General features: G+C 44.3%; 1 protein-coding gene across 1 annotated transcript in view; it reads left to right on the forward strand.

Moving 5' to 3' along the window:
* SLC39A12 (solute carrier family 39 member 12) overlaps positions 1-27,249 on the forward strand; it is a 68,192-nt gene that overhangs the window by 23,910 nt on the left and 17,033 nt on the right. The window contains exons 6-8 of the mRNA XM_040352477.1: positions 6,849-7,021; positions 8,211-8,378; positions 23,162-23,269. Coding sequence (XP_040208411.1) covers positions 6,849-7,021; positions 8,211-8,378; positions 23,162-23,269 — 449 coding nt within the window. The remainder of the gene's footprint in view (positions 1-6,848; positions 7,022-8,210; positions 8,379-23,161; positions 23,270-27,249) is intronic.

Consider the following 27,249-nt stretch of genomic DNA (forward strand, 5'->3'; position numbering starts at 1 on the left):
GCCTAACCTCACAAATGTGCTTCTGGAAGAATGCTCAAACATTCTCAAAAACACACTCCTAAACCTTGTGGTCAGCCTTCCCAGAACAGTTGAAGCTGTTATAGCCGAAAAGGGTGGGCCAACTGAATATTAAACCCTACAGACTAAGGCCGGGTACACACGGACAAACATGTATGGTGAAAGCGGTCCGTCGGACCGTTTTCACCATACATGTCTGCCAGAGGGCTTCTGTACGATGGTTGTACACACCATCGTACAGAAGTCCGCGCGTAAACAATACGCGGGGCGTGTCCGCGGTGTCGCCGCGTCGACTTTTGGTAATTTAGTGTGTGTGTGTGTGTGTGTGTGTGTGTATATATATATATATATATATATATATATATACACTGTATACTAATTATTAATTATTATTACTATAGTTAATTATTACAATGGTATTAGTGATATATAATATAAAAAATATATAAATAATGTATTATATATAATTATATATTATTTTATTATAATTGTATTGTAATAATAATATTTGTTATTATTATTATTATTATAATTATTATTATTATTATGAATAAAATCAGTTAATAGAATTATATTAATGATTTATTTCAATGATTTTTCAGGAGTTATACTCTCTCTAAAATGGAAATCTGAATTTTTTATTTAATTTTATTCATAGTGGCTCCTGATCATGTAATCACTATGTCAGCCACGAGTGATCAAACACAAGCTTAAAGCGGTGGTTCACCCTGCTGAACAACATTTCAGCATAAAATTCGGCATCGTAGCGCGAGCTACAGTATGCCGGTCTTACATTTTTTATCCCCGTACTCACTGTTTAATCGTACATAGACGATTCCGTCTGCCGCGGGGAATGGGCGTTCCTAGCAAGAGGGAGGGTGATTGACGGCCGACTCTGGCACGTCACGCTCCCCGAAGACAGCCGGAGTAGGTCTCGGCTCTTCACGGCGCCTGCGCACAGGCTATGCGCAGGCGCCGTGAAGAGCCAAGCCTATTTCGGCTATTTCCGGAGAAGCGTGGCGCGCCAGAGCCGGCCGTCAATCACTTTCCGTCTGGATTGGAACGCCCATTCCCCGTGGGCAGACGGAATCGTCTAGGTAGGATTAAACAGTGAGTACGGGGATAAAAAATGTAAGACCGGCATACTGTAGCTCGCGCTACGATGCCGAATTTTATGCTAGAATATTTTTAATAGGGTGAACCCCCGCTTTAAGGCTTCATTGGATAAACATGATTCAAACTGTACTGTATCTCTGTTTAATACTGTAATTTATTGATACAGTTATAATATTTAAAAATATAATACATTTAAATGAAATTAATGAATTAAAATATATCATTAGTCTTTTTTTTTTTTTTGATTGGGTGGAGAAAGGTTGGATTCCATGTCAAATTTGTATTGCTGTCTATGCCCATCCTTTGGGAGATTCACACCTCTGTTTTGTTCTGATGACTTTTGTCACTGAGACAGAAAATGAGAGGAAATCCGAACTTGTAGAAAAAAGCCATTACTGGCAGCAAAACCTATACTCACAGTGGAGGACCTGTGTGTGTCCCAGAAGCCAGAAGTGATGTCACATGCATGCACAGACATTCTTACTCTTAATTGCCAGCCAAGCCAATAGCAAACAACATGTGTTGTTTACATGGCAATAGGAGAACAGGAGAACTTATTAAGGAATAAAATAAAGAAAAAATGGGTCAATCATGGGCTCACAGGGGTAGAGGAAACAAGTAAAGCAGATCTAGAGATGGGTAAAAAGCAATACCCATTGACAAAAAAGGAAATACAAAAGTGTAGAGTAAAAAAAATGCCATATTGCTGGAAATAAATGTTGGGTGGTTTCTGAATTCCCCTTTTTACTATAAATATATATTAAATTGTATTTTCCTATAATTATCTAGTCTATCAAAGCTCTGATAAAGTTAACAGTGATGATATAACAACAATATCAGCTGTAAAAATAAATACACTGCCTAAATAAACAAGAAAGTAGAAATGCTAAGGGTGCATTCACACCACGATTTTGTCATCCGTTTTTTACTCACGATTTTAGCTTTAAAATCGTACAAATCTGTATGGCAAAACGGATCCATTCACTGCCATTCATTAATTTAGGTCCCCAAGTGCATCCGATTTGATCCGCATACGATTTAATACGATTTAAAATCGTATCAAAAAACGTGTCTGCCCACGATTTTTGGTCCTGATTTGAAATCGTATTACAATCGTGTCCGTTTTTTTTTTATATTGTGGTCAATGTAAATCGTACTAAATCGGATGACTGTGCGATAAATGTACCCGATTTTTTATTACTAGGGTTGAGGGAACCCGAACGGAGGTCCCCGCAAATTCAATAACCAGACCCTTTAGGTCTGGTATGGATATTCAGGGGAACCCCGCCGTCAATTTAAAACAAAAATTACGTGCGGTTCCCGGTAAATATCCATAACCAGACCCTTCAGGTCTGGTATGGATATTCAGGGGAACCCCGCCGTCAATTTAAAACAAAAATGACGTGCGGTTCCCCCTAAATATCCATAACCAGACCCATTATCCGAGCACGTTGACCTGGCCGGCCGCAGAAAAGAGGGGGGGACAGAGTGCGGCCCCCCCTCTCTCCTGAACCGCACCAGGCCACATGCCCTCAACATGGGGAGGATGTCCCCATGTTGATGGGGACAAGGGTCTCATCCCCACAACCCTTGCCCGGTGGTTGTGGGGGTATGCGGCGGGAGGTTTATCAGAATCTGGAAGACCCCTTTAACAAAGGGGACCCCCAGATCCTGACCCCCCCCCTGTGTGAAATGGTAATGGGGTACACTGTACCTCTACCATTTCACGAAGGAAGTAAAAAGTATTGTAAAAAAACACACTGACACAAAAGAATAAAGTCCTTTATTAAAAAAAAAAAAAAAAAAAATCCAGCGCTGAAAAATCCACTCGTTCCCGGCTTCCAGCGTTGTCCTGATCCTGCGACGGGTGCGGGTGATCTCCCGCGATGAGAAGATCCAGCGTCGGGTGATCTCCGCTCCGGCGATGTGAAGATCCATCCATCCGGCGCAGCAGCATCCCGGACCTCCTCTCACCGCTGGGCACAGCCCAGCGAATGAGCGGCTGAAGCAGTGACATTTCTTATATAGAGGAGGCAGAGCCACCCGTCACGTGACCCTGCCCCCTCTGACGTACCTCTGCTACGTCACTGGGGAAGACCAAGCAGAGGGAAGACCTTTCCTCTGCTTGGTCTTCCCCAGTGATGTAGCAGAGGTACGTCAGAGGGGGCAGGGTCACGTGACGGGTGGCTCTGCCTCCTCTATATAAGAAATGTCACCGCTTCAGCCGCTCATTCGCTGGGCTGTGCCCAGCGGTGAGAGGAGGTCCGGGATGCTGCTGCGCCGGATGGATGGATCTTCACATCGCCGGAGCGGAGATCACCTGACGCTGGATCTTCTCATCGCGGGAGATCACCCGCACCCGTCGCAGGATCAGGACAACGCTGGAAGCCGGGAACGAGTGGATTTTTCAGCGCTGGAGTTTTTTTTTTTTTTTTTTTTTTAATAAAGGACTTTATTCTTTTGTGTCAGTGTGTTTTTTTACAATACTTTTTACTTCCTTCGTGAAATGGTAGAGGTACAGTGTACCCCATTACCATTTCACACAGGGGGGGGGGTCAGGATCTGGGGGTCCCCTTTGTTAAAGGGGTCTTCCAGATTCTGATAAACCTCCCGCCCGCATACCCCCACAACCACCGGGCAAGGGTTGTGGGGATGAGACCCTTGTCCCCATCAACATGGGGACATCCTCCCCATGTTGAGGGCATGTGGCCTGGTGCGGTTCAGGAGAGAGGGGGGGCCGCACTCTGTCCCCCCCTCTTTTCTGCGGCCGGCCAGGTCAACGTGCTCGGATAATGGGTCTGGTTATGGATATTTAGGGGGAACCGCACGTCATTTTTGTTTTAAATTGACGGCGGGGTTCCCCTGAATATCCATACCAGACCTGAAGGGTCTGGTTATGGATATTTACCGGGAACCGCACGTCATTTTTGTTTTAAATTGCCGGCGGGGTTCCCCTGAATATCCATAACTTCAAAAATCTTCTTTTTCCCAGACATTATTTAAAATCAGGATCCGATTTTTTAGTGAAAATTTTGACATACGATTACATCCGATTTTGTCACATACGATTCCATCCGATTTAACGGTCCGTTTATCGGATGGTAAAATCGTGGTGTGAACCTAGCCTAACATAAAAACACTAAAAGTAGATAACACAACACAGTAGTATAAAACACAAGAATATAGATGATACTTTATGTAAGGGCATCCTCTGTATTCAGAATCTTCAGCTAGGCTCAATGGCAAGAGGAAGTTATTCCAGTCGACCATTAATTTTAAACTGCACTCAGGCACCACCCACACAACACCCACTGCGAGCCTATCTCAGCATTCTAATAAATGAAAATGGATAAGAGGATGTCCTTCTTTTTCTGCCCATCCTCCAGGAAGCATGCTGTGGTGTCCACTAGGGGTAGCATTAGTCCATGAATCACCACTATTTGCCTGGGTCATCTTTTGGCTGGCCTCTGATGTTGGTGTATCTCAGGAAATCAGTCCTTTTAACAGCAGCTGACCCTTGAAGCTTTTTTTGCAGCCATGGTAATCAGGCACTTCAATCTTCATTACACCAGGTGGTTTGAAGCCATATCCCATACTCCCACCTCAGGGGGTATGCGTGACCCTTTCTTCCAGATGAAAGTTCTGATATGCATTCTTTAGTCACATAGCCCTTATGGATACTGGCATTCCAGGCTGCCCCCAAGAGTGTCGAGGCTTGGTGTACCCAGATTTCATAGTTCAGAAACATCTCATATTAGGGAAAAAAACATGTTGCCTTCCAACGATGATACAACCGTATAACGATGTAGCAAAGTCCTGGAGCTACACATTATACAAAGGGTATTATCAACTAATAGTTCAGTATATGCAAAAACAGACACTCCACCCCATTCATCCTGCCAATATGTTTTCCCCACATTTAAAGCATCTTTTCTTAACCTTCTAACCACAGAGGCGCCCTTGAAATACTTTTCATATTTCAGGGAACATCCTGCTAAAATGAATTAATTAATAGTCACTGGGAAAAAAACATTTACACTAGTCAGTGTACCCTTCAGAATGCTACCCTTAACATCAACTAAAAAAAACATAGGTGCCATGCCACTAGTTCTGCCAAATGACATTGGACCCAGAATTATACAGGTGCCATCAGATTTTTTAATTTTTTTTAATTCATAAGTTTTATTATATCCTTCAGCAAAGCATATAAGCTTGATCTAATTTAGCTTAAAACAGCTTCCACCCTCTTCTAACACCTATTCTAACTACACTGTTGAAGAATGATGCTTATACTTACCTATTCTCAAGGAGCTTCAGCGGCCAGCTTCAAAGGAGAGGAGGGATAGCGGACAATGATGCCCCATTAATAAGCCTATGGGTGATGTCACTGCTCAGGCATTCCAACCATTGTTGGCAATCTCTCCTCTACCCTGAAGCCAGTGTCTTGTCGGATAGGTTCCTGCCTCGACTGCGCAGGCGCAGCCAGTCACGGCGCATGCGCAGTAGGAGGCCACGGAAATCTCCGAGCCTCAACAGCTGATTGTCAGCTTAGATGAGCTCGCTCCCGATGCCTGATGCCTGCTTATACACGGCGCTCTATAGTACACAGCAAGGGACGAGTGTGATATTGAGCAGTGCTTTTTTGATTGGTTATCCACGCTGCTCTATACAGCAAGAGGAGGATGTGAGATGTCTATTTTATTGAGAAAACCATCCCCCAAAAAAGGACTGCTCAATATCACATCCGCCCCTTGCTGTAAAGAGCGGTGTGGAAAACCAATCAAAAAAACATTGCTCAATATCACATCCGCCCCTTGCTGGCCCTCGCTGTGTAGAGCGGCGTGTACTATAGAGTGTATAATCAGGCATCGGGAGCGAGCGCGTCTACAGCTGACAAACAGCTGTTCCCGCTCTGAGTTTTCCCGTCATCTTGGATTGCGCCTGCGCACTCCGGAGGGAACCATATCGATAGGAGGAACCAGCTTGGCAGAACACTGGCTGCTGGGAAGATCATGTGACCAGACCATAGCACTCAGGAAATAGATAAGTATAATTATCTTCCTTCTTCGGGGTAGTTAATGTTAGGCCCCGTACACACGACCGAGTTTCTCGGCAGAATTCAGCCAGAAACTCGATCGGAGCTGAACTCTGCCGAGAAACCCGGCGTGTGTACACTTTCGGCCTGAGGAAGCCGACGAGCTCCTCGTCGAGCCAAATAGAGAACATGTTCTCTATTTCCTCGTTGTTCAATGAGGAAAGTTGGCTCGCCGAGATCCTTGGCGGCTTCACACAGAACTCGACAAGCAAAACGATGAGTTTTGCCCGTCGAGTTCCTCGGACGTGTGTACGGGGCCTAAGAGTTAGAACCGGAGTAGGAGCATTTTTAAGCTTAGCTAGATCTAGCCTGGAATTCCACTTTAATGAAAAAAGAAAAGTTGTATTTAAAAATATATTAGCATGCTGATGAGAAAAAAGGAAGGAATAGGAAATGTAAAATACAGAAAGATTAACCTTTAGCTATAAAAAAAAATTCACTATAATAATGTGAGATGTGATACACTACTAGGGGATCTTATCATATTACAAGCACCATGCAAAAGATAACTGCATAAATAATAAATTGGAACCACTGTGATCATATAAAATTAAACATTACAGAAAATACATTAGGGCATTTTTTTTTTTTATCATAACACAAGCACTTTGTCTCTTAGGATATGGCTATAGCACAATTGCCGTGTTGCTCCTGACAGTTGGGTCCATGTTTGGCGCCACCCTCATCATCTTCAGTTCTTGTGAAGAGAGCTACAAACTCGTCCTACAGTTGTTTGTGGGATTGGCGGTCGGAACGTTGTCTGGTGATGCTCTGCTGCATCTCATTCCCCAGGTAACTTTTTTTTTCTTACAAGGAATGTGTTTTGTTTTACTTTTTCTTTTTAATATGTATATATAAATTATATTTAATTTATACAGTTCGTGTGTGTGTATATATATCTACAGTATCTCACAAAAGTGAGTACACCCCTTGTAAATATTTTATTATATTGTTTCATGTGACTTTGTCACTTTGCTACAATGTAAAGTAGTGAATGTACGGCTTGTATAACAGTGTAGATTTGCTGTACCCTCAAAATAATTCAACACACAGCCATTAATACTTAAAGCGGGGGTTCACCCTAAAATTAACTTTTTCCCTAACCTATCTCTAACCTTAATAAAGGCTTGTAGCGTTGTAATTTTTTTTTTTATAAGGTGTACACTTACCTGTCTTCAGCCGCACTTCCGGGTCTTCTTCCTTGCGGGGAGTGGGCGTGTCGTCCTTTTCCCCGGAGGGGAGCTCTGCGCAATGTCTCCTGGGAGTGAGTGTAGATCCTCCCAGGAGATGATTGACGTGCGGGTCAAGCGCGCCATCGCTTTTTCGAAAATATCCGACGGGGACTCGGCTCTTTACGGCGCTATACGGCCCCTGCGCCTGCCGTGTAGAGCTGACTGCGCAGGCGCTGTAAAGTGCCGAGTCCCCCTCGGATATTTTCGGAAGGCGATGATGCGCTTTACCCGAACGTCAATCACCTAAGGAACGCCTACTCCCCGGGGGAGCTAGAACCCGGAAGCCCCGTGAAAGCCCCGTGAATATACCATAAGACCGTAAGTACAGCGACACAAAAAAAAAATCCAGCATACTGTAGATGTCAGCAGTATGCTGGATGTAACGTTCTATTTTTCTTTTAGGGTGAACCTCTGCTTTAAACCGCTGGCAACAAACGTGATTACACCCCTAAATGAAATTGTCCAAATTGGGCCCAATTAGCCATTTTCCCTCCCCAGTGTCATGTAACTCGTAAGTGTTACAAGATCAGGTGTGTTAAATTTGGTGTTATCGCTCTCACTCACTGGAAGTTCAACATGGCACCTCATGGCAAAAAATAATTGTTGCTCTACATAAAGATGGGCTAGGCTAAAAGAAGATTACCAAGACCTTGAAACTGCGCTCCCGCTTATCCATGTCTTGAAGCTGCTAATGACCAAGCCTGGCTTGAGATCCACTTTAATGCAATCTGACTTGTATGACTTTCTAGGTTTTGGGTATCCATGAGAACATTTCCCATGATCACCATGGAAACAATGAAGAACCTTACTTAGAGGAGAAGCAGTACCTGTGGAAGATAATGGGAATGATTGCAGGCATTTATGGATTCTTCCTCATTAATAAGCTCTGCTTTCTCTTTGTTTCTTCTACCAGACAGGTAAGGGGTTTCTTTTTCAACAGATTCCGTAATGCACAGTTGTATACATAGTAGGTTCTATTTCAAAATAAAGGATTGTAGGTGGTGCTGCCTATACAGTCACTGGCCCAGATTCTCGTAGGAGTTACGCCGGCGTATCTCCAGATACGCCGTCGTAACTCTGAGTGTGAGGTGTCGTATCTATGCGCCTGATTCTTAGAATCAGTTACGCATAGATTTGTCTTAGATCCGACCGGCGTAAGTCTCTTACGCCGTCGTATCTAAGTTGCATATTTACGCTGGCCGCTAGGTGGCGCTTTCGTCAATTTACGCGTCGAATATGGTAATGAGCTAGTTACGCTGATTCTCAAACGTACATGCGCCCGGCGAATTTTTTTACGTCGTTTCCGTAAGGCTTTTTTGGGCGTAAAGTTACCCCTTTTTTTACGTCGTTTGCGTAAGTCGTCCGTGAATGGGGCTGGACGTAAGTTACGTTCACGTCGACTAGGCATTGAGCGGGCGCAATTTAATTTGAAAATTCGACGTGATACTGAGCAGGCGCACGCATGCGCCGTTCGATAAAAGCGTCATTTATGTGGGGTCACATAACGTTTACATACAACACGCCCCCTACCAGCCTAGTTTGAATTAGGCGGGCTTACGCCGTATCAGATACACTACGCCGCCGTAACTTAGAGCGGAAGATGTTTCTCAATACGGGACCTTCCGCTCTAAGTAACGGCGGCGTAGTGTATCTGAGATACGCTACGCCCGCCTAAAGATAGGCGTTTTTCTGAGAATCTGGGCCACTGAGTCTTTTAATTTTTTCCCAAATTTTCCTCTAAAAACAATGGACCCACTTTGGTAATAACATGTAAGTCCTCATCTCTACAGCAGCCTATTGTGAATATTCAGACTCAATGGCAAACTTCATAAACTAATGGTGCTTTAAATTAAATGGATAGTTCGCCTTCACTAAAATAAAACAAAACAAAAAAACAAACAACTTCCTATGTAGGAAAGGGGCACCTGTAGCTAAAAGCAAACTTTGCAGCTATGACTAGAGATGGATAATGCTCTTGCTATAGATGTAAAACATTCACCACCATTCTGTCCTGCCTTGTTGCTAGGATGTTGCTAAGACAGCAATTGCTGCTCACCTCCACTATCACAGGAGCAGGCTTTTTCTCGAATTCAAACCCCCTCGCATGCATTCTATCTCTCTATAGTAACTCTGAGCGCAACGATGCTGCATTGGAGGAGGTAGCGAACTGGGCATGTTCGGTGGTTTGAAAGCTCACCCCTGTGATGGCGGGGGCAAACAATGACAGCTGGGGGTGTCTTAGCAATGTACTCACAACAAGGCAGGACAGGGGACGCCATCTTAGGCTTCAGGAGATACACGGATGGCTTACAACCTATAGAAAGGATTTTGTCCACATTTAGTCAAAGCTGCACAGTTTGACTTTATCTACAGGTGCCCCATACTTGCATTGGTAGTTTTTTGGTAAAGGTGAGCTAATCCTTTAAGTATTAAATTACAGATGAGATCTTTATCTCAAGAAAACCCCAGAACCTATGGTGGAGGATAACCAATTTATTTTACTAAACAGTTTCCAGGATCTCTATAAAGGCCCATACACACGATCAGACTTTTCAACAACAACGGTCCGACGGACGTGTTTTATCGGACAATCCGACCGTCTGTAGGCTCCATCTGAAAATTGTTGTCGGAATTTCCATGGACAAATGTTCGCTGTGCATGCTCACAACAAATGTCCGATGGAGGATCATCCGATCATGTGTACACAAGTCCATCGGACTAAAATCCAAAGTACAAACACGCATGCTCAGAACCAATGCTAAACATCAGACAACAATAGCAGAAGTTGCCCAAAGGGTGGCGGTAAAGAGCTGAAAAACCACTAGATTTGGTGAATGTTGGCTAAAAATGTTCTGCCGTGTGTATGCAGAACAAGTTCATGGCAACGCCCTTTGGACCAAAATCCACGGAAAAGTCTGATGGAAGTCCGATCGTGTGTATGAGGCTTTAGACCATGTAGCCCCATAGCACACGTCCATAACAATGTCAAGGCAGCTTTTATTTTTAAACAAAGGCAGAATAATACTCAGTATCCTCTCTTACTTGCTCCTGATGTGAACTATGGACTATGGGACTTGTAATGTGCATAGAAAAGTGCACATGATCACAAATGGGTGGATCTGTGGTTGAAGATGGGGGGTTCTGGAGTGGGTTAAGGGACCCTGCAGCATAGGATGAGGTTTCTGGAGGAACATGGGGTGCACTGTTGGGGGCACTATGGAGGACTGGAGGCTCTTCAGCAGGCTGGTGGACACTGTGGAAGCTGAGGGCTGCCCAGATCTGCCCTATTGTTGTGTACAAATGACCCACCTGCAGACCCTGTGTTTACATGTAAATAACCGCCATTAACCACTTGGGATCCGCCTGCCGTCAATTGACGGCTGCAGTGCGGATCCCAATTTCCAAACTGCCGTCAATTGACGGCCGCCCCTTTGGGCGTTCCCCGCGCGCGCTCCAGAGCGCGCTGCGGGGAAAATCTGTGTTGGCCGTGTCCCTCGGACACAGCCAATTACAGATCGCCGCGAACGGCCAATCAGAGTGGCCGTTCGCGAGGCGATCTGTGCGGCCAATGAGAGAGGATCTCATATGTAAACATATGAGATCATCTCTCATTGCCGTTTTACACAGAGACAGCGGTGCTGTCTCTGGAGAGGAGACCGATCTGTGTCTCTTGTACATAGAGACATAGATCGGTCACCCCCCCAGTCACCCCCCAGTCACCCCCCCCTCCACCTACAGTTAGAACACTAAGCAGGGATACATTTAACCCCTTCCTCACCCCCTAATGTTAACCCCTTCAATGCCAGTCACATTTATACTGTAATTAGTGCATATTTATAGCACTGATCGCAGTATAAATGTGAATGGCGCCAAAAATGTGTCCGATGTGTCCGATGTGTCCGCCATAACGTCGCAGTCCCATTAAAAATCGCAGATCGCCGCCATTTCTAGTAAAAAAAAATAATTAAAAAAAAATAATTCTGTCCCCTATTTTGTAAGCGCTATAACTTTTGCGCAAACCAGTCGCTTATTGCGATTTTTTATTTTTTTTTACCAAAAATATGTAGAAGAATACGTATCGGCCTAAACTGAGAAAAAAAAATGTTGTTTTTTTTTTAAATTGGGATATTTATTATAGCAAGAAGTAAAAAATATTGTATTTTTTTCAAAATTGTCTCGCTTCTTTGTTTATAGCGCAAAAAATAAAAACCGCACAGGCGATCAAATACCACCAAAATAAAGCTCTACTTGTGGGGAAAAAAGGACGTCAATTTTGTTTGGGAGCCACGTCGCACGACCGCGCAATTGTTAGTTAAAGCGATGCAGTGCCGAAAGCTGAAATTTCACCTGGGCAGGAGGGGGGTATATGTGCCCAGTAAGCAAGTGGTTAATATTTAAATAATGGGATCATTCATATGTAAATAGCTGAGGCTGGCAGCATTTATATGTAAATAAAGGCGGCATTCATATGTATATCATGCCCCTCTGCAGTGAAGAGATGATGTGTTGTAACCTCTAGCAACCAATCAGTGAGCAGTATTACTGTACAGTAATCTCTAGCAACCAATCAACAAGAAGAAATCATGTAACTTCTAGCAACTAACCCCCCTGGCGGTATTCCCGAGTCTGACTCGGGGTTACACTTTTGTGCTGCGATCGGTAACCCAGAGTCAGACTCGGGCTCGCCTCGCAGCATCCATAGGCAGGGTTTACTTACCTTGTCCCTGGATCCAGCGATGCCACTGCGCTGTGTGAGCGAGCAGGGTGCTCGCTCGATTCACACAGTGCCTCTGTGTGCCGCCGATCTCCGTTCCCTGCGACGTTACGACGCACGGGAGCGGAGAACGGCCCCAAATTCAAAAAGGTAAACAAACACCTTACATACAGTATCGTGTAATCTTATAGATTACAGTACTGTATGTAAAACATACACACCCCCCTTGTCCCTAGTGGTCTGTCCAGTGCCCTACATGTTCTTTTATATAATAAAAACTGTTCTTTCTGCCTGCAAACTGTAGATTGTCCATAGCAACCAAAAGTGGCCCTTTATGTCAAAAGTGGTTTTAGAGCAGCTAGAAAACAGTGATAATAAATTATAATCACTTGCAGAATTGTGCGATAGCGATTTGTGGGAAAATTCGTCTGACAGCGACAATTCTGCAACTGAGCAAATTTCAGTGATTTTGAGTTGATTACATTATTGAATAATTTTTATTTTTATTATTATTTGTTAGAATTATGATTATTTATTATATTATAATGTATAATTTTGTTTTAAAAAAAAATTCATACCCGAGATGCCTACTAGTCTCTTGTTTGGTCAGATTTAAGTGAGTTATTCCTAAAAATAACAGGCCTACAGTATAAAACGCCAAATTTCCTTGCAAATAATGGTACCGCTTTCAGCACCTAAAATCGGAAATAATCACACCGCCAGGGAGGCTAATCAGTGAGCAGTAATGTGTGCTGTAACCTTTAGCAACCAGTCAGTAAGTGGTAATGATATGCTGTAACCTCTGGCAACCAATCCCAATCACTGCCTGATCTGATACAGTAAACTGATTTTAAGTCTAGCTGGTATTTATTGTATGTCTCAGAGCAGGTGGAGAGCAAGATTTTTTTTGCCCAGGGTCCAATCAACATTAAAGATGGCCCTGCCCAGCTCAATGCCAGAAGCCTCCTCATGACATTCCTGACCATTGAACTTTGTATCCCAAGGAAGGAATGTCCACACAAAAAGAGGTTAAGATCGCTGCACTTTACTGGTGGTTCTTTACGATGGCAAAGCAGTCAAATAACATATAGACACACTACCCAGAGTCACCCAAGAGCATTCTGTCAATTACATATAGTGGACGAACCGCAGCAGTCAATTGAGTGAAAGCAGCACACAGTAAGCCATCTTCTGTACTCAGTCTCTCTCCTACTGGAGTCATCTGTACTCACTCAGAGGGTCCTGATTTGTCTTAGGCTGCCTGTGTCCAGCTCACTTCTCCTTATAGATACTCTTTCTGAGACAGGATCATGATACTTTAGTGTAATGATCAGGGGAAAGAATGTTCCTTACACTTGTGGTCATTGGGAAGAATTACCCCCTTACAGGTAGCAAAAAAGATCAATGGTGTCAGTGGGAACTTATCTGAGGGGCAGAAATTGCTCATTGCTGGAGGAGCACTGAGTAAACTCTGGAGGAACCCCTAACAAACTCTGGAGGATCCCGAGGGTTCCATGGAACCGTGGTTAAGAAACCCTGGGCTGGAGGCCTGGCAGAAGGAAGGCTTCTGCCACAGCACCATGCAGTTTGGTGCGGTGTAATTTTAAAGAAGGGTTAGGGACTTCTTTTGTGTGTTTCTTTGCATGTAGGGTAGCTTATTGAAATGAGTGAAGGCAAGGATAATGTACAGTATAGGAGCACTGCTGCTAGAATGGTCCTCAGGATGCTTGTAATCTATTGGGATCATCTGAAGTGAAAGCTGGTAGGGCACTCAAGCAGCACTTTTAGGAAAGAAGCAGGCTCTGGATGACCAAACATGTACAAAGAAAGGTGTTTCTAAGTGCAGTAGGTCAATGATTTTAATAGAACACAACAATTAAAAACACTTACAGAATGCAGAAATATAATAGGCTCATAAATCAGTTAGGTGCTTCTTAAGAAGCAGTTTCTGAGCATGCTCCAAAACGTGTCACCGACCCATTCTGATGTCACTTCCTGCCTTCCACGGTGGTTTCCAAAAGTGCGGAGGCGATCCTGCTTCTACGGACCCTTTGTTCCTGCAGCTGCTGGTCGGCATAGAGACAGTAAATACCATCTCAGGAGCACCTAACTGCTTGATGAACCTATTTTTGTTCTACATTCTGTAAATGTTTTTAACCGGGGTGTTCTATTAAAATCGCTGGCCTACTGCACTTGGAAGTGTTGTTCTTTGTACATATTGAAATGAATGGGCTGCCCTATATCGCAAGCACGGAAATGCGTATACGCTCCATTGCACCTGTATGGTGTGAAATTAGCATTAACAACACAACACTTAGGGCCAGATCCTCAAAGAAGTTACGCTGGCGTATCTATTTATATGCCGCATAACTTCTAGTTTGCTCCAGAGTATCTTTGTTTTGTATTCACAAAACAAGATACGCCTGAAGCTGTGCTAGATCCGACTGGCGTAGGTCTTAGTACGCCGTCGGATCTAAGGTGCATATTTACGCTGGCCGCTAGGTGGTGTTTCCGTCGATTTCCGCGTTGAGTATGCAAATTAGCTATATACGGTGATCCACGAACGTACATCCGTAAGACTTTTTTCAGCGTATAGTTACCCCTGCTATATGAGGCGTATCCTATGTTAAGTATGGACGTCGTTCCCGCGTCTAATTTTGAAAATTTTACGTCGTTTGCGTAAGTCGTATGCGAATAGGGCTTTGCGTAGAATGACGTTCACGTCGTAAGCTTTGGCTTGTTGCGGGTTAATTTCGAGCATGCGCACTGGGATACCCCCACGGACGGCGCATGCGCCGTTAAAAAAAAACGTAATTTACGTCGGGTCAAGACGTATTAACATAAAACACGCCCCCATCACATCCATCTGAATTGCGCGCCCTTATGCCGCCAAAGTTACACTACGCCGCTGCAACTTACGGCGTAGTGTATCAGAGATACGCTACGCCGGACGCAACAATGTGCCACGCTACGTGGATCTGCCCCTTAATCTTTTGAAATCATTATTCTTTCCATTTTTTAGCCTCCATTTTATACCGTGGCCTATGAAGCCGCAGTCAGACCAATGTGAAAATAAGAGGAAAAGCGTGACTTTGTTTTGACTCCGCTCTTTACCTGTACAATATTGTGCCGGGTTTTATATGTATTTTCAATTACGTAAGTTACAGTAATACACTTGAGCTCATTTAAGGATTACCGAGCTATAATTTTGCTGTTTTCTTTGTTCATTTCATACGGCTTCCCAGAGCTGCAATCTCCTAACAAGCCAACGTAAGACTGTTCTCAGCTGTATTCTATATTATCTCACTCGGTATGCAGCCTTTTAATGCTTTCAAACAAGACATGATTTAGAGCGGAGTTCCAGAATGCTTTGTTCTTCACTTCCCGGAACTTACAATGCAATAAACAAATGTGAATTAGCTTAATACGAGTTGCCTTTTGGATTTTGGTAAATATTCTCATACCGGGAGCGTGAAAGGTTTTGTTACATAGACGGGAACAAATATTACTGATATAAGTGATATATAACTGATCTCTCTTGAGAATGCCGTTTGTGTGTGTGGTATCTCGCGCCAATAAATTAAATTTAATTTATATATAGTGTTAAGCTGCTACCCAATAATAATCAAATGATTATACAGTGAAAGAATATAAGGAGATGGGTGCGCTAATTAATAAAAGTGATACATACTTGAAAACAATCAATAAACAAATATATATTACTACAACACCTTATATCAGGGGTCTCCAAACTTTTCAAACAAAGGGCCAGTTTATTGTTCTTCAGCCTTTAGGAGGGCCGGATTGTGGCCAGCAGGGGCAGCAAAAGCCCCGGGCCCAGCATTAGTGAGAATAAATACGGCCTCATAGTTTGTGATCAGTAGGATAAGGAGTAGGGCCCCTATTAGTAGAAGTAATTGTATCTTATCATTGGTATCAGTGGAAGAAAAAGTGCCCCCTTGTTGGAGTCAGTGGGAAGAATAGTGCCTCATATCAGTGGGAGGAATAAAGCACTGAGGGCCAGATAAAGGCTTTTTTTGGAGACCCCTGCCTTATATTACTAGAAGATCTAGTAAAAAAGTCCTATAATTCTGAGCTATGTTGCAGTAGTTGATTACTCAGATTCCTGTGCCAAACAAATTAAATAAACTGTGATAGTGAAACCAAGTCCTATTAATGTATATTAGCATACAAGTGAAAGTCTTTTTTCCAAATTTATTTCTTAAGTTGTGAAGAAAATGTGCGTGCTGTTTAATCAAATAAAGTGCTGCGTGCTGTTTGATCAGATAGAGTGATGTTTCCACCTTCACCTTTAAACTGTCACCAAAAGTGAATGAATTAGATGGCTTCTTACCAGATGATAATGTCCCTTACTTTGATACCAAAAAAGGGAACATTAGGGCTTGTGACAGGATCACCTGTAAGGTCAATGCCGTCCTGGCAGTAATGCTTGCGATGTTCATTAAGTGCCCGATATTTGCATGGAAAACAGAACGATGCCAAACATAGTGTAATCTGTTTTTTATTAAAGTAAAAATGTATGCAGAGGGAGCCAAGTGGCCGCCTACCGTTTAAGGTGCCTTGAACCCCGCACTGGGGCTATCTCGCGTTGGAGCAGTTAGAATCCTGGACGCTGTATGCCGCGCTCGTTAACCGGGCGTGCGTTCCACCTCAGCAGTGTTGAGAACCAGCGGTACAGGAAGTGACGATGTTGCGTGCGTGATTCTTTGAGAATGCCGTTTGCCTGGTTGTCATGTTTGTCTTTGTTTAACCACTTCAGCCTTAATGACCAGGCCATTTTTGTGATACGGCACTGTGTCGTTTTAACTGACAATTGCGCCGGTCGTGCAACGCTTTACCCACACAAAACTGATGTCTCTTTTTTCCCTACAAATAGAGCTTTCTTTTGGTGTTATTTGATCACCTCTGCAGTTTTTATTGTTTATTTTAAACAAAAAAGTCTGTAAATTTTGGGAAAAAAACAATATTTTTAACTTTTTGCTATAATAAATATCCCCCAAAAATTTATTTCTTTCTCAGTTTGGGCCGATATGTATTCTTCTACATATTTTTGAAAAATAAAATCGCAATAAGAGTATATTGATTGGTTTGGGCAAAAGATATATCGTCTACAAAATAGGGGATAGATTTATGGCAATTTTATTATTATTATTTTTTTACTAGTAATGGTGGCGATCTGCGATTTTTATTGCGACTGCGACATTTTGGCAGACACATCATTTGATGCTATTTTGGAACCATTCACATTTATACAGCGATCAGTGCTATAAAAATGCACTGATTACTGTGTAAATTACACTGGCAAGGAAGGGGTTAACCAGTAGGGGGCGAGGAAGCGGTTAAGTGTGTCTTAGGGAGGGATTCTAACTGTGTGGGGGCTGGGCTACCTGTGACGCAACATTGATCACTGATCCCGATGACAGGGAGAAGTAGATCAGTGTCCTGTCACAAGGCAGAACAGGAAAATGCCTTGTTTACACAGGCATTCCCCTGTTCTGCAGCTCCGTGACACGATCGCTGGACACCGGCAGACTTTGAGTCCGCGGGTCCTGTGATCACGGTCACAGAGCTTGCGGCAGGGGCGCGCGCGCCCGCACGGCGACCATTTTTTTTTTTACTAGTAATGGCAGTGATCAGAGATTTTTAGCGGGACTGCAAAATTGCGGTGGACAGATTGGACACTTTTGACACTTTTTTGGGACCAGTGACATTTATACAGGAATCAGAGCTAAAAATAGCCACTGATCACTGTATAAATGTCACTGGCAGGGAAGGGGTAAACACCAGGGGGCGATCAAGGGGTTAAGTATTGGGAGGTGTTTCTAACTGTGGGGGGAGGGGACTGACTGGGAGTAGAGAGAGATCAATGTTCCTGATCATTAGGAAGAGACGATCACACTGTACTCTTCTGTCAGAACGGGGTTCTGTTTGGTTACATCTACCCGCTCCCCCTCCTCACCAAAAGCTACACTTCACAAACAGGAACCGGAGAGGAGGCCTTAAAGTAGAACTTCCACTTTTGGGTAGAACTCCAATTTTAGCATTGCTGAACCTGTGTGCAAGTAAGAAGCATATAAATAACAATCTCCATATTAACCACTAGCCAACCAGCTGCTGCAGTTATACAGCGGCAGGTCGACTCGGCTGCGCGAGATCATGTAGCTATGCGTCAGCGCACGCCCCTGCTGCCAAAGCGCGTGCCCGGCGGGCACGATCACCGTCGGGCACCCGCGATAGCTCGTTACAGAGCGAGAACCCGGGAGCTGTGTGTGTAAACACACAGCTCCCGGTCCTGTCAGGGGGAGAAATGACGGATCGTCTGTTCATACAATGTATGAACAGCGATCAGTCATTTCCCCTAGTCAGTCCCACCCCCCCTTCAGTTAGAACACACCCAGGAAACATACTTAACCCCTTCATCGCCCCCTAGTGTTAACCCCTTCCCTGCCAGTGGCATTTTTATAGTAATCAATGCATTTTTATAGTACTGATCGCTATAAAAATGCCAATGGTCCCAAAAATGTGTCAAAAGTGTCCGCCATAAAGTCGCAGTACCGATAATAATTGCAGATCACCACCATTACTAGTAAAAAAAAAATTATTAATAAAAATGTCATAAAACTATCCCCTATTTTGTAGAGGCTATAACTTTTGTGCAAACCAATCAATAAACAATTATTGCGATTTTTTTTTTACAAAAAATATGTAGAAGAATACGTATCGGCCTAAACTGAGGAAAAAGGATGCCAATTTTGTTTGGGAGCCACGTCGCACGACCGCGCAATTGTCAGTTAAAGCAACGCAGTGCCGAATCGCAAAAAGGGGTCCGGTCATTGACCAGCAATATGGTCCGGGGGAGAAGTGGTTAAATGATGGATCACCATGTTCTATACATGGACATGCAAAATATGCAATGGTAGCAGAAAATAAAAAATACATTTAATGGTAAATAATGCATGTGTTATAACTTAGTGAATTGAGTCTAATGTCAATGTTGCAATTAAACGACACAGGCACTTGACATTATCCACACAGCATGGTGAAATACCAGGGAAGTGAAATGTTTTGGTCTTCTGTTCTCCCGGCCCGTAGAACTCTGTATTATGGTATGTCTGTTCTGACTCAATCCACAGAACTGCTTTCAGCATAAACAAGAGCACTCGGTCTGCCCAACATCAGGAATAGCTGAAATTGTATCAAGCTGAAGAATTTGTGCTCTTGATGTGCAGCTTCTGCTTAAAGGGTCAGTCCACCCATAACGTCAGATGTAACATTTATGAGGGTGGGCCGAGACCTCCTTGTTGGATTTGCCCATTCTAGCAGGCTCCTCTGACAGTGTGGCCAACCTACCAGATTGAAATTTACTGACACCACGCCCAACATTTACTGGCACAGCCAAGTTTTTACTGGCATTTCCAAAATTTTCTAAATTCTGGTTTAATTGCAAATATCAGTATTTGTAAGAAATACTGATATTTTCTTACTATATTAACCACTACCCGAAGGCCGTATGACTTTATACGGCCGCAGGGAGGTTCTACTTCTCTAACTGGCCGTGTTTTTACGGCCTGCGTGCGCAGTCGGCCTTGCGCGCGTGCCCGCCGCATCACTGAGATGCTGATGCGCGTGTCTGGCTGCCGTGATGTCCGCCAGCCATTTGGGATCGGCGGCTACAGGGACAAGACGTGGAGCTCTGTGTGTAAACACAGAGATCCATGTCCTGTCAGGGGAGAGAGGAGACCGATCTGTGTCTCTTGTACATAGGGACATAGATCGGTCACCTCCCCCAGTCACCCCCCTCCCCCCACAGTTAGAACACAATTCAGGGTACACATTTAACCCCTTCCTCACCCCCTAGTGTTAACCCCTTCAATGCCAGTCACATTTATACAGTAAGTATTGCATATTTATAGCACTGATCGCTGTATAAATGTGAATGGCGCCAAAAATGTGTCAAAAGTGTCCGATGTCTCCGCCATAATGTCGCAGTCATGAAAAAAATGCTGATCACCGCCATTAGTAGTAATAAAAAATAATAATAATTCTGTCCCCTATTTTGTAAGCGCAATAACTTTTGCGCAAACCAGACTTCTTGCGATTTTTTTTTTTATTTTACCAAAAATATGTAGAAGAATATGTATCGCCTAGACTGAGAAAAAAATGTTTTTTAAAAAAATTGGGCTATTTATTACAGCAACAAGTAAAAAATATTGTGTTTTTTTTTCAAAATTGTCGCTCTATTTTTCTTTATAGCGCAAAAAATAAAAACCGCAGAGGCAATCAAATACCACCAAAAGAAAAAAAGACGTCAATTTTGTTTGGGAACCACGTGGCACGACCGCGCAATTGTCAGTTAAAGTGACGCAGTGCCACAAGCTGAAATTTCACCTGGTCAGGAAGGGGTATATGTGCCCAGTAAGGAAGTGGTTAATAAGAAAATGTAAAAAATGTAAACCAATATGCTATAATGGAGATGCTGATGACTAATGTGATGGAAGAATGTAATGTAATCAACAAAATATTAAAAATAATTAATAATCACTAATAAAGTAATTTAAATCCAATTCAATATTTATATATAGGTGTAAAAATATTTAATACAAATATCCATTTACTTTCTCTCTGTTATAAATCTCTCTCTCTATTAGAACCTCTCCAAGTGGGGTACACTATCTTTTCCACAAGATTGTAGAATTGTGGGATCTCTATTATGGAAGTTCCTAAAATGTAGAGAGACACTATGGGGAAGATCCACAGAGCGAGTACGCCGGCGTATCTACTGATACGCCGGCGTACTTTCAAATTACCCGCGTCGTATCGTTGTTTTGAATCCTCAAAACAAGATACGACGGCATCTGGGTTAGATCCGACAGGCGTACGTCTTCGTACGCCTTCGGATCTAAGATGCAATTCTTCGGCGTCCGCTGGGTGGCGTTCACGTCGTTTTCCGCGTCAGGTATGCAAATTTATATATAGCTATTTCCGACGATCCACGAACATACGAGCGGCCGTCGCATTTTTTTACGGCGTCTCTAGTCTGCTTTTTCCGGCGTATAGTTAAAGCTGGTATTTCGTTGCGTATAGTTAGACCTGCCATGTTAACTATGGCCGTCGTTCCCGCGTTTATTTTGAATTTTTTTCTTTTGCGTAACTCGTCCGTGAATCGGGATGAACGTAATTCACGTCTATGTTAAAAAAAATGACGTCCTTGGGACGTCATTTAGCGCAATGCACGGCGGGAAATTTAGGAACGCCGCATGCGCAGTTCATTCGGCGCAGGGTCACGCTTCATTTAAATGAAACACGCCCCCTAATCGGCGATTTGAATTACGTGCCGTTACGCCACCGTAACTTACGGCGCAAAATCTTTATGGATTCGAACTAAAGTTTTAATTTCCCACAATATTAACGCAGTAGTCTATGAAGTGCATCATTTCAGTAAAAAAGCACATTAGGGCCCTTTCACACGGGCGGATCAGTAATGATCCGCTCCGTGTGTCCGCAAAAGCTCAGCGGGGATCCTCCGTAAAATCCCCGCTGAGCCGTCAGCTGACAGGGCGGTCCCCGCACACTGTGCAGGGACCGCCCTGTCTTTCCTCCGCTCTCCCCTATGGGGGATCAGATGAACACGGACCGTATGTCCGTGTTCATCCGATCCGGCAGACGGAAGAAAAATAGGATTTTCTTCTGTCCGCAAATGCGGATCTTTGCGGAGGCGGACAATTACGGGTGTCAGCGGATGGTCATCCGCTGACACCCGTAATCACATAGGGACCCATGTATGTCCCTTTTTCATCCACAACGGACGGATGAATATGCGGACAATATGCCCCTACAATACAGAACCCCCTACATTTCAGACCCCCTCCCTACAATACAGAACCCCCCTACATTTCAGACCCCCCCTACAATACAAAACTCCCCTACATTACAGACCCCCCTACAATACAGAACCCCCCTACATTTCAGACCCCCCCTACAATACAAAACTCCCCTACATTACAGACCCCCCTACATTACAGACCCCCCCTACATTTCAGACTACCCCTACAATACAGAAACCCCCTACAATACAGACCCCCTCTTCAGACTCAGAATGTACCTTAGATCAGCGCGGGACTGCATGTCGGGTCCCCTCCCCCTGTGTAGACATAAAGGAGGAGGGGGAGGCGGCTTCACTCTGCTCGGCTGTGTGAGATTGCCGAGACTGATCAGATCATCAGAGCCGCGGCCACCGTGCCAGAGTGAAGGGGATTGTTGCGGGTCCCGGCCCACTGATGTGCCGACGGGTGTCACTGTCACTCGAGTGTGGCTCCGACTCGCAGCTGAGAGTGCACTAAGGGGAGATGTGACATGCGGCATATGCCCGGTATGCCCCTTGTACAGTGCATCCGGAAAGTATTCACGTTGCTTCACTTTTTACACATTTTGTTATGTTACAGCCTTGTGGATTAAATTCGTTATTGTCCTCAAAATTGTACAAACTATAACCCATAATGACAATGAGAAAAAAGTTTATTTGAAATCTTTTGAATCTTTTGAATCACGGCTACACCGCCCGCAAACCGCTGCTGTAGCAGCGTTTTGCGGGTGGTTTTAACCCTTTCTCGGCCCCTAGTGTGGTTTAAAACGGCACCGCTAGCGGCCAAATATCACGGCAAAAACGACGGTATAGCGCCGCTATACCGCCAGCGCACCACCTGCACCCAGTGTGAAATGGGCCTTAGTGCTGTGCAACATGTGACACCAGATCCCCCACCCCCGCCTCTTGCAAAGTGGGAAAATGCCCTTTGGCCTGCGCATGTTGAAGTGCTCTGGAGAAGAAAAGACTGCAGATAAACAGGTACAGCTTATGTAGGAGAATTTACTTCATCACTTGATAGCAGTCTCCTCAGTGGGCTTATGTAAGAGTTTATTATCATATTTAGCATTCTTCTGAGTTTCAATTATACTGTCTTTGTCCAGGGGCTGTCATTGGTCAGTTTGCACCTGACACATTCTCATGATCTGCAATTGGAATCCCATTTGAACGATCAGTCAAGAAAAGCCAAATCTACCTCTACAATTCAGCTGGTAAGATGGTTTTCTTTATTATGTATTAGCTGCTAATTAATTAATTGCTTATTTATTAACTTTTTTATTTATTTCTGCAGCTTTCTTGGAAAGCAATATACATTAGGGAAGCACTGCCACTGATACCAAGCATTTGCGTGAGTATCAGTAATCACCCAAATGTTCCCAATGCCAAAACCAATACTTTGCTGTGCGTCAATACAAAACGAATGGGCGCATTTCGCACGGCAAAGAATCGTATGCGATTTGAACAGGAATGCGGTGCGATTCCTGTCTAAATCGCATTCAGTTTCCCCCACCGCTCCTGTGTTTGTGTCTGTGTGTATAGAAAGGGAAAAGCACCATCTAATGGGCAGTTTAAAAAAACATTAGAACTCACGGTACATTTCTGTCCACATGCAAAAAAAATTCTATAGGTGTTATACCGGTCCACAGATGATAGCAAATCACGGCCGCTGGAGGCGCTTACAGGGCCGGAGGAGATGTAGAGGCGATCTGCGCCCAAGCTGACATCACTTCCGCCCTATACACATTGGGGTAGATTCAGGTACATTTGCCCATTTCATACGGAGGCGCAGCGCACCGTTTTGCCGTTGCACCTCCGTAAATTTCCTGCGCTACGCTTGATTCACGGAGCAGTAGCTCCGTAAATTGCGTGGGCGCTCCTGAAAAATGCCCGGCAGAAGAGCGCGCAATTTAAATGATCCCATAGGGGGCGTGGATCATTTAAATTAGGCACGTTCCAGCGCCGAACGTAGTGCGCATGCTCCGTTGGGAAACTTTCCCGGCGTGCATTGCGGTATATGACGTCGCAAGGACGTCATTTGCTTCAAAGTGAATGGCATCCAGCGCCATTCACGATTCACTTACGCAAACAACGTAATTTTTCGAAAACGCGACACGGGAATGACGGGTATACGTAGCATTGGCTGCCCCTGCCCCTTACGCAAAAACCGACGTACGCAAACGACGTAAACTGCGTACGCAGGGTGCGCGTACGGTTGTGAATCGGCGTTAGTATGCAATTTGCATACTCTACGCCGCTGACCACTACGGGAACGCCACCTAGCGGCCTGGGTAAGAATGCAGCCTAAGATATGACGGCATAAGAGCCTTATGCCAGGCATATCTTAGGCTGCAGTCGGCGTATCGAGGTTCCTGAATCAGGAGCATTCGATACGCCGGCGCAAGTAAGCAATTGCGCTGCGTAACTATGGTTACGCAGACGCAATTGCTTATTGAATCTACCCCATTGGGTCCCGGAACTTCTCCTCTAGCGGCCCTGATTTGCTATCATCAGCGGACAGGGACACCTATGTAGATTATTTTGCATGTGGCCAGATATATACTGTGGCCCGGATTCAGATAGAATTGTCTATCTATGGTCGGGCGTAACGTATCGCAGATACGGTACGCCGCTGTAAATTTGGGCGCAAGTTCCGTATTCAGAAACAACTTGCGCCCTTAGTTACGGCGGTGTAACGTATGTGTGTCGGCGTAAGCCCGCCTAATTCAAATGTGGATGATGTGGGCATGTTTTATGTATATTAACTGTGACCCCACGTATTTGACGTTTTTTACGAACGGCGCATGCGCCATTTGTGAAAAAATCACAGTGCGCATGCTCGAAATTATACCGCAAAGCCCTATTCGCAAACGACTTATGCAAACAACGTAAAATTTTAAAAACTCGACGCGGGAATGACGTCCATACTTAACATTAGCTACGCCTCATATAGCAGGCGTAACTTTACGCCGGAAAAAGCCTAACGTAAACGACGTAAAAAAATGCGCTGGCTGGACGTACGTTTCTAAATCGGCGTATCTAGCTAATTTGCATATTCCTCGCGTAAATATACGGAAGAGCCACCTAGCGGCCAGCGTAAATATGCAGCCTAAGATACGACGGTGTAAGACACTTACGCCGGTCAGATCTTAGGAAAATCTATGCGTAAGTGATTCTCTGAATCAGTCGCATAGTTACGACCACGCACACTCAGAAATACGACGACGTATCCGGAGATACGCCGTCGTATCTCCTTTCTGAACCCGCGCCTGTGAGTTCTATCATTTTTTAAACTGCCCACTAGATGGCGCTTTTCCCTTTCTATACACACACACACACAGGAGTAGGGATGAGCTCCGGCGTGTTCACACTGTCCATGTGCAGAGCCCGCCAGGAAGTCTGCATGGCGACAAATCACAGGCAGGGAGACATATTCCCGATGCTTGGCTGCAGACATCGGGAAATATCTCCCTGCCTGTGGTTAGCGCAGCGCCATGCAGACTTCCTGGCGGGCTCTGCACATGGACTGTGCGAACACCCCGGAGCTCATCCCTACACAGGAGCAGTGGGGGAAATGGCATGTGATTTGGATCAGGAATCGCGCCACATTCTTGTTCAAAATGCCTGCGATTTTTTGCAGTGCGATTTGTTCCAATTTATTTTGTATTGACGCAAATCGCAACGCAAAGTATCGGAATTCTGTATCGCCGAGTACTTGACTGAAAGTATCAGTACTTGTACTCGCCGATAGTAAAACGGTATCGGTGCAACTCTATTAAAGATGTTACAAATCACCTTAAGTTTTTGTTTATTGGAAGGGTCTATAACCCTTCCCCCTTCTTCATTATAGGGGTCATTTATCTGAATTCCCACCTATTCCTCTAATGGGACAGTCCAAGTTTGAGATATAAAACTTTACCTTCACCTGAAAATGAAAGTTGCTTGGGTGTTGGGGCTCATTCACATGGGTGCTGTCTGTGGTATGTACAGTGCGAACCAGATAAAAAAAATCGATGTGGCTGGGGCTGTGTGCAGGCAGCCTATAGGGATACAGCAACTGTATGAACACAGCTACAGGTCATAATTTGACAGGCGTGTGAATGCAAGTGTACTACCCCAAACACAGACAGAGGGCCAGATTCACGTAGATGGGCGTATTTTAGGGCGGGCATAACGTATTTGATTTACGTTACACCGCTGCAAGTTTTTCAGGCAAGTGCTTTATTCACAAAGCACTTGCCTGTAAAGTTGCGGCGGCGTAGCGTAAATCACCCGGCAGAATTCAAATTTGGCGGGTAGGGGGCGTGTTTCATTTAAATGAAGCGCGTCCCCGCGCCGAACGAACTGTGCATGCGCTGTCCCTAAAAAATCCCGGCGTGCATTGCTCCAAATGACGTCGCAAGGACGTCATTGGTTTCGTCGTGAGCGTAACTTACGTCCAGCTGTTTTCTGAATCGACGTACGCAAACAATGTAAAATTTTAAAATTTGACGCGGGAACGACGGCCATACTTAACATTGGCTGCGCCTCATAGACCCAGGGGTAACTATACGCCGGAAAAAGCTGAACGCTAACAACGTAAAAAAAATGCGCCGGGCGGTCGTTCGTTTCTGAATCGGCGGAAATCCTCATTTGCATATTTGTCGCGTAAAAAAAAACGAAACGCCACCTAGCGGCCGGCCTGAAATTGCAGCCTAAGATCCGACGGTGTAAGACACTTATACCTGTCGGATCTTAGGAATATCTATGCGTAACTGATTCTCTGAATCAGTCACATAGATACGACCGGCAGAACTCAGAGATACGACGGCGTATCAGGAGATACACCGTCGTATCTCTTTGTGAATCTGGCCCAGTGTATTTGGTGCCACTCACTCAATCTGCACATCAGATTAGGAAATACAGCTGCATCCCCGTGGAGTAACAGGTGGCTCCAATCACACAAACGAAACGCTCATTCACACTGTATGTGCAAAAGAACCTGTGTGAATGAGCCCTTCATTTTTTTTCTATTATCTTTTACATTTTTAATTATTTATACTTTTTACAATTATTTGTTGTGTATATATATATGTGTGTGTATTTTAACATTTTACATTTTTTTAAAGCTTTTTTTTTATGGAGGGGGGCTTTTTCTCTGTCACTTTTGAGACAGAGAAAGGGTCTGAGGAAACACATTCCCCAGCTCCTTTTG

The sequence above is a fragment of the Rana temporaria genome, chromosome 5, assembly GCF_905171775.1.
Source record: "Rana temporaria chromosome 5, aRanTem1.1, whole genome shotgun sequence".
In the NCBI taxonomy this organism is placed as follows: Eukaryota; Metazoa; Chordata; class Amphibia; order Anura; family Ranidae; genus Rana; species Rana temporaria.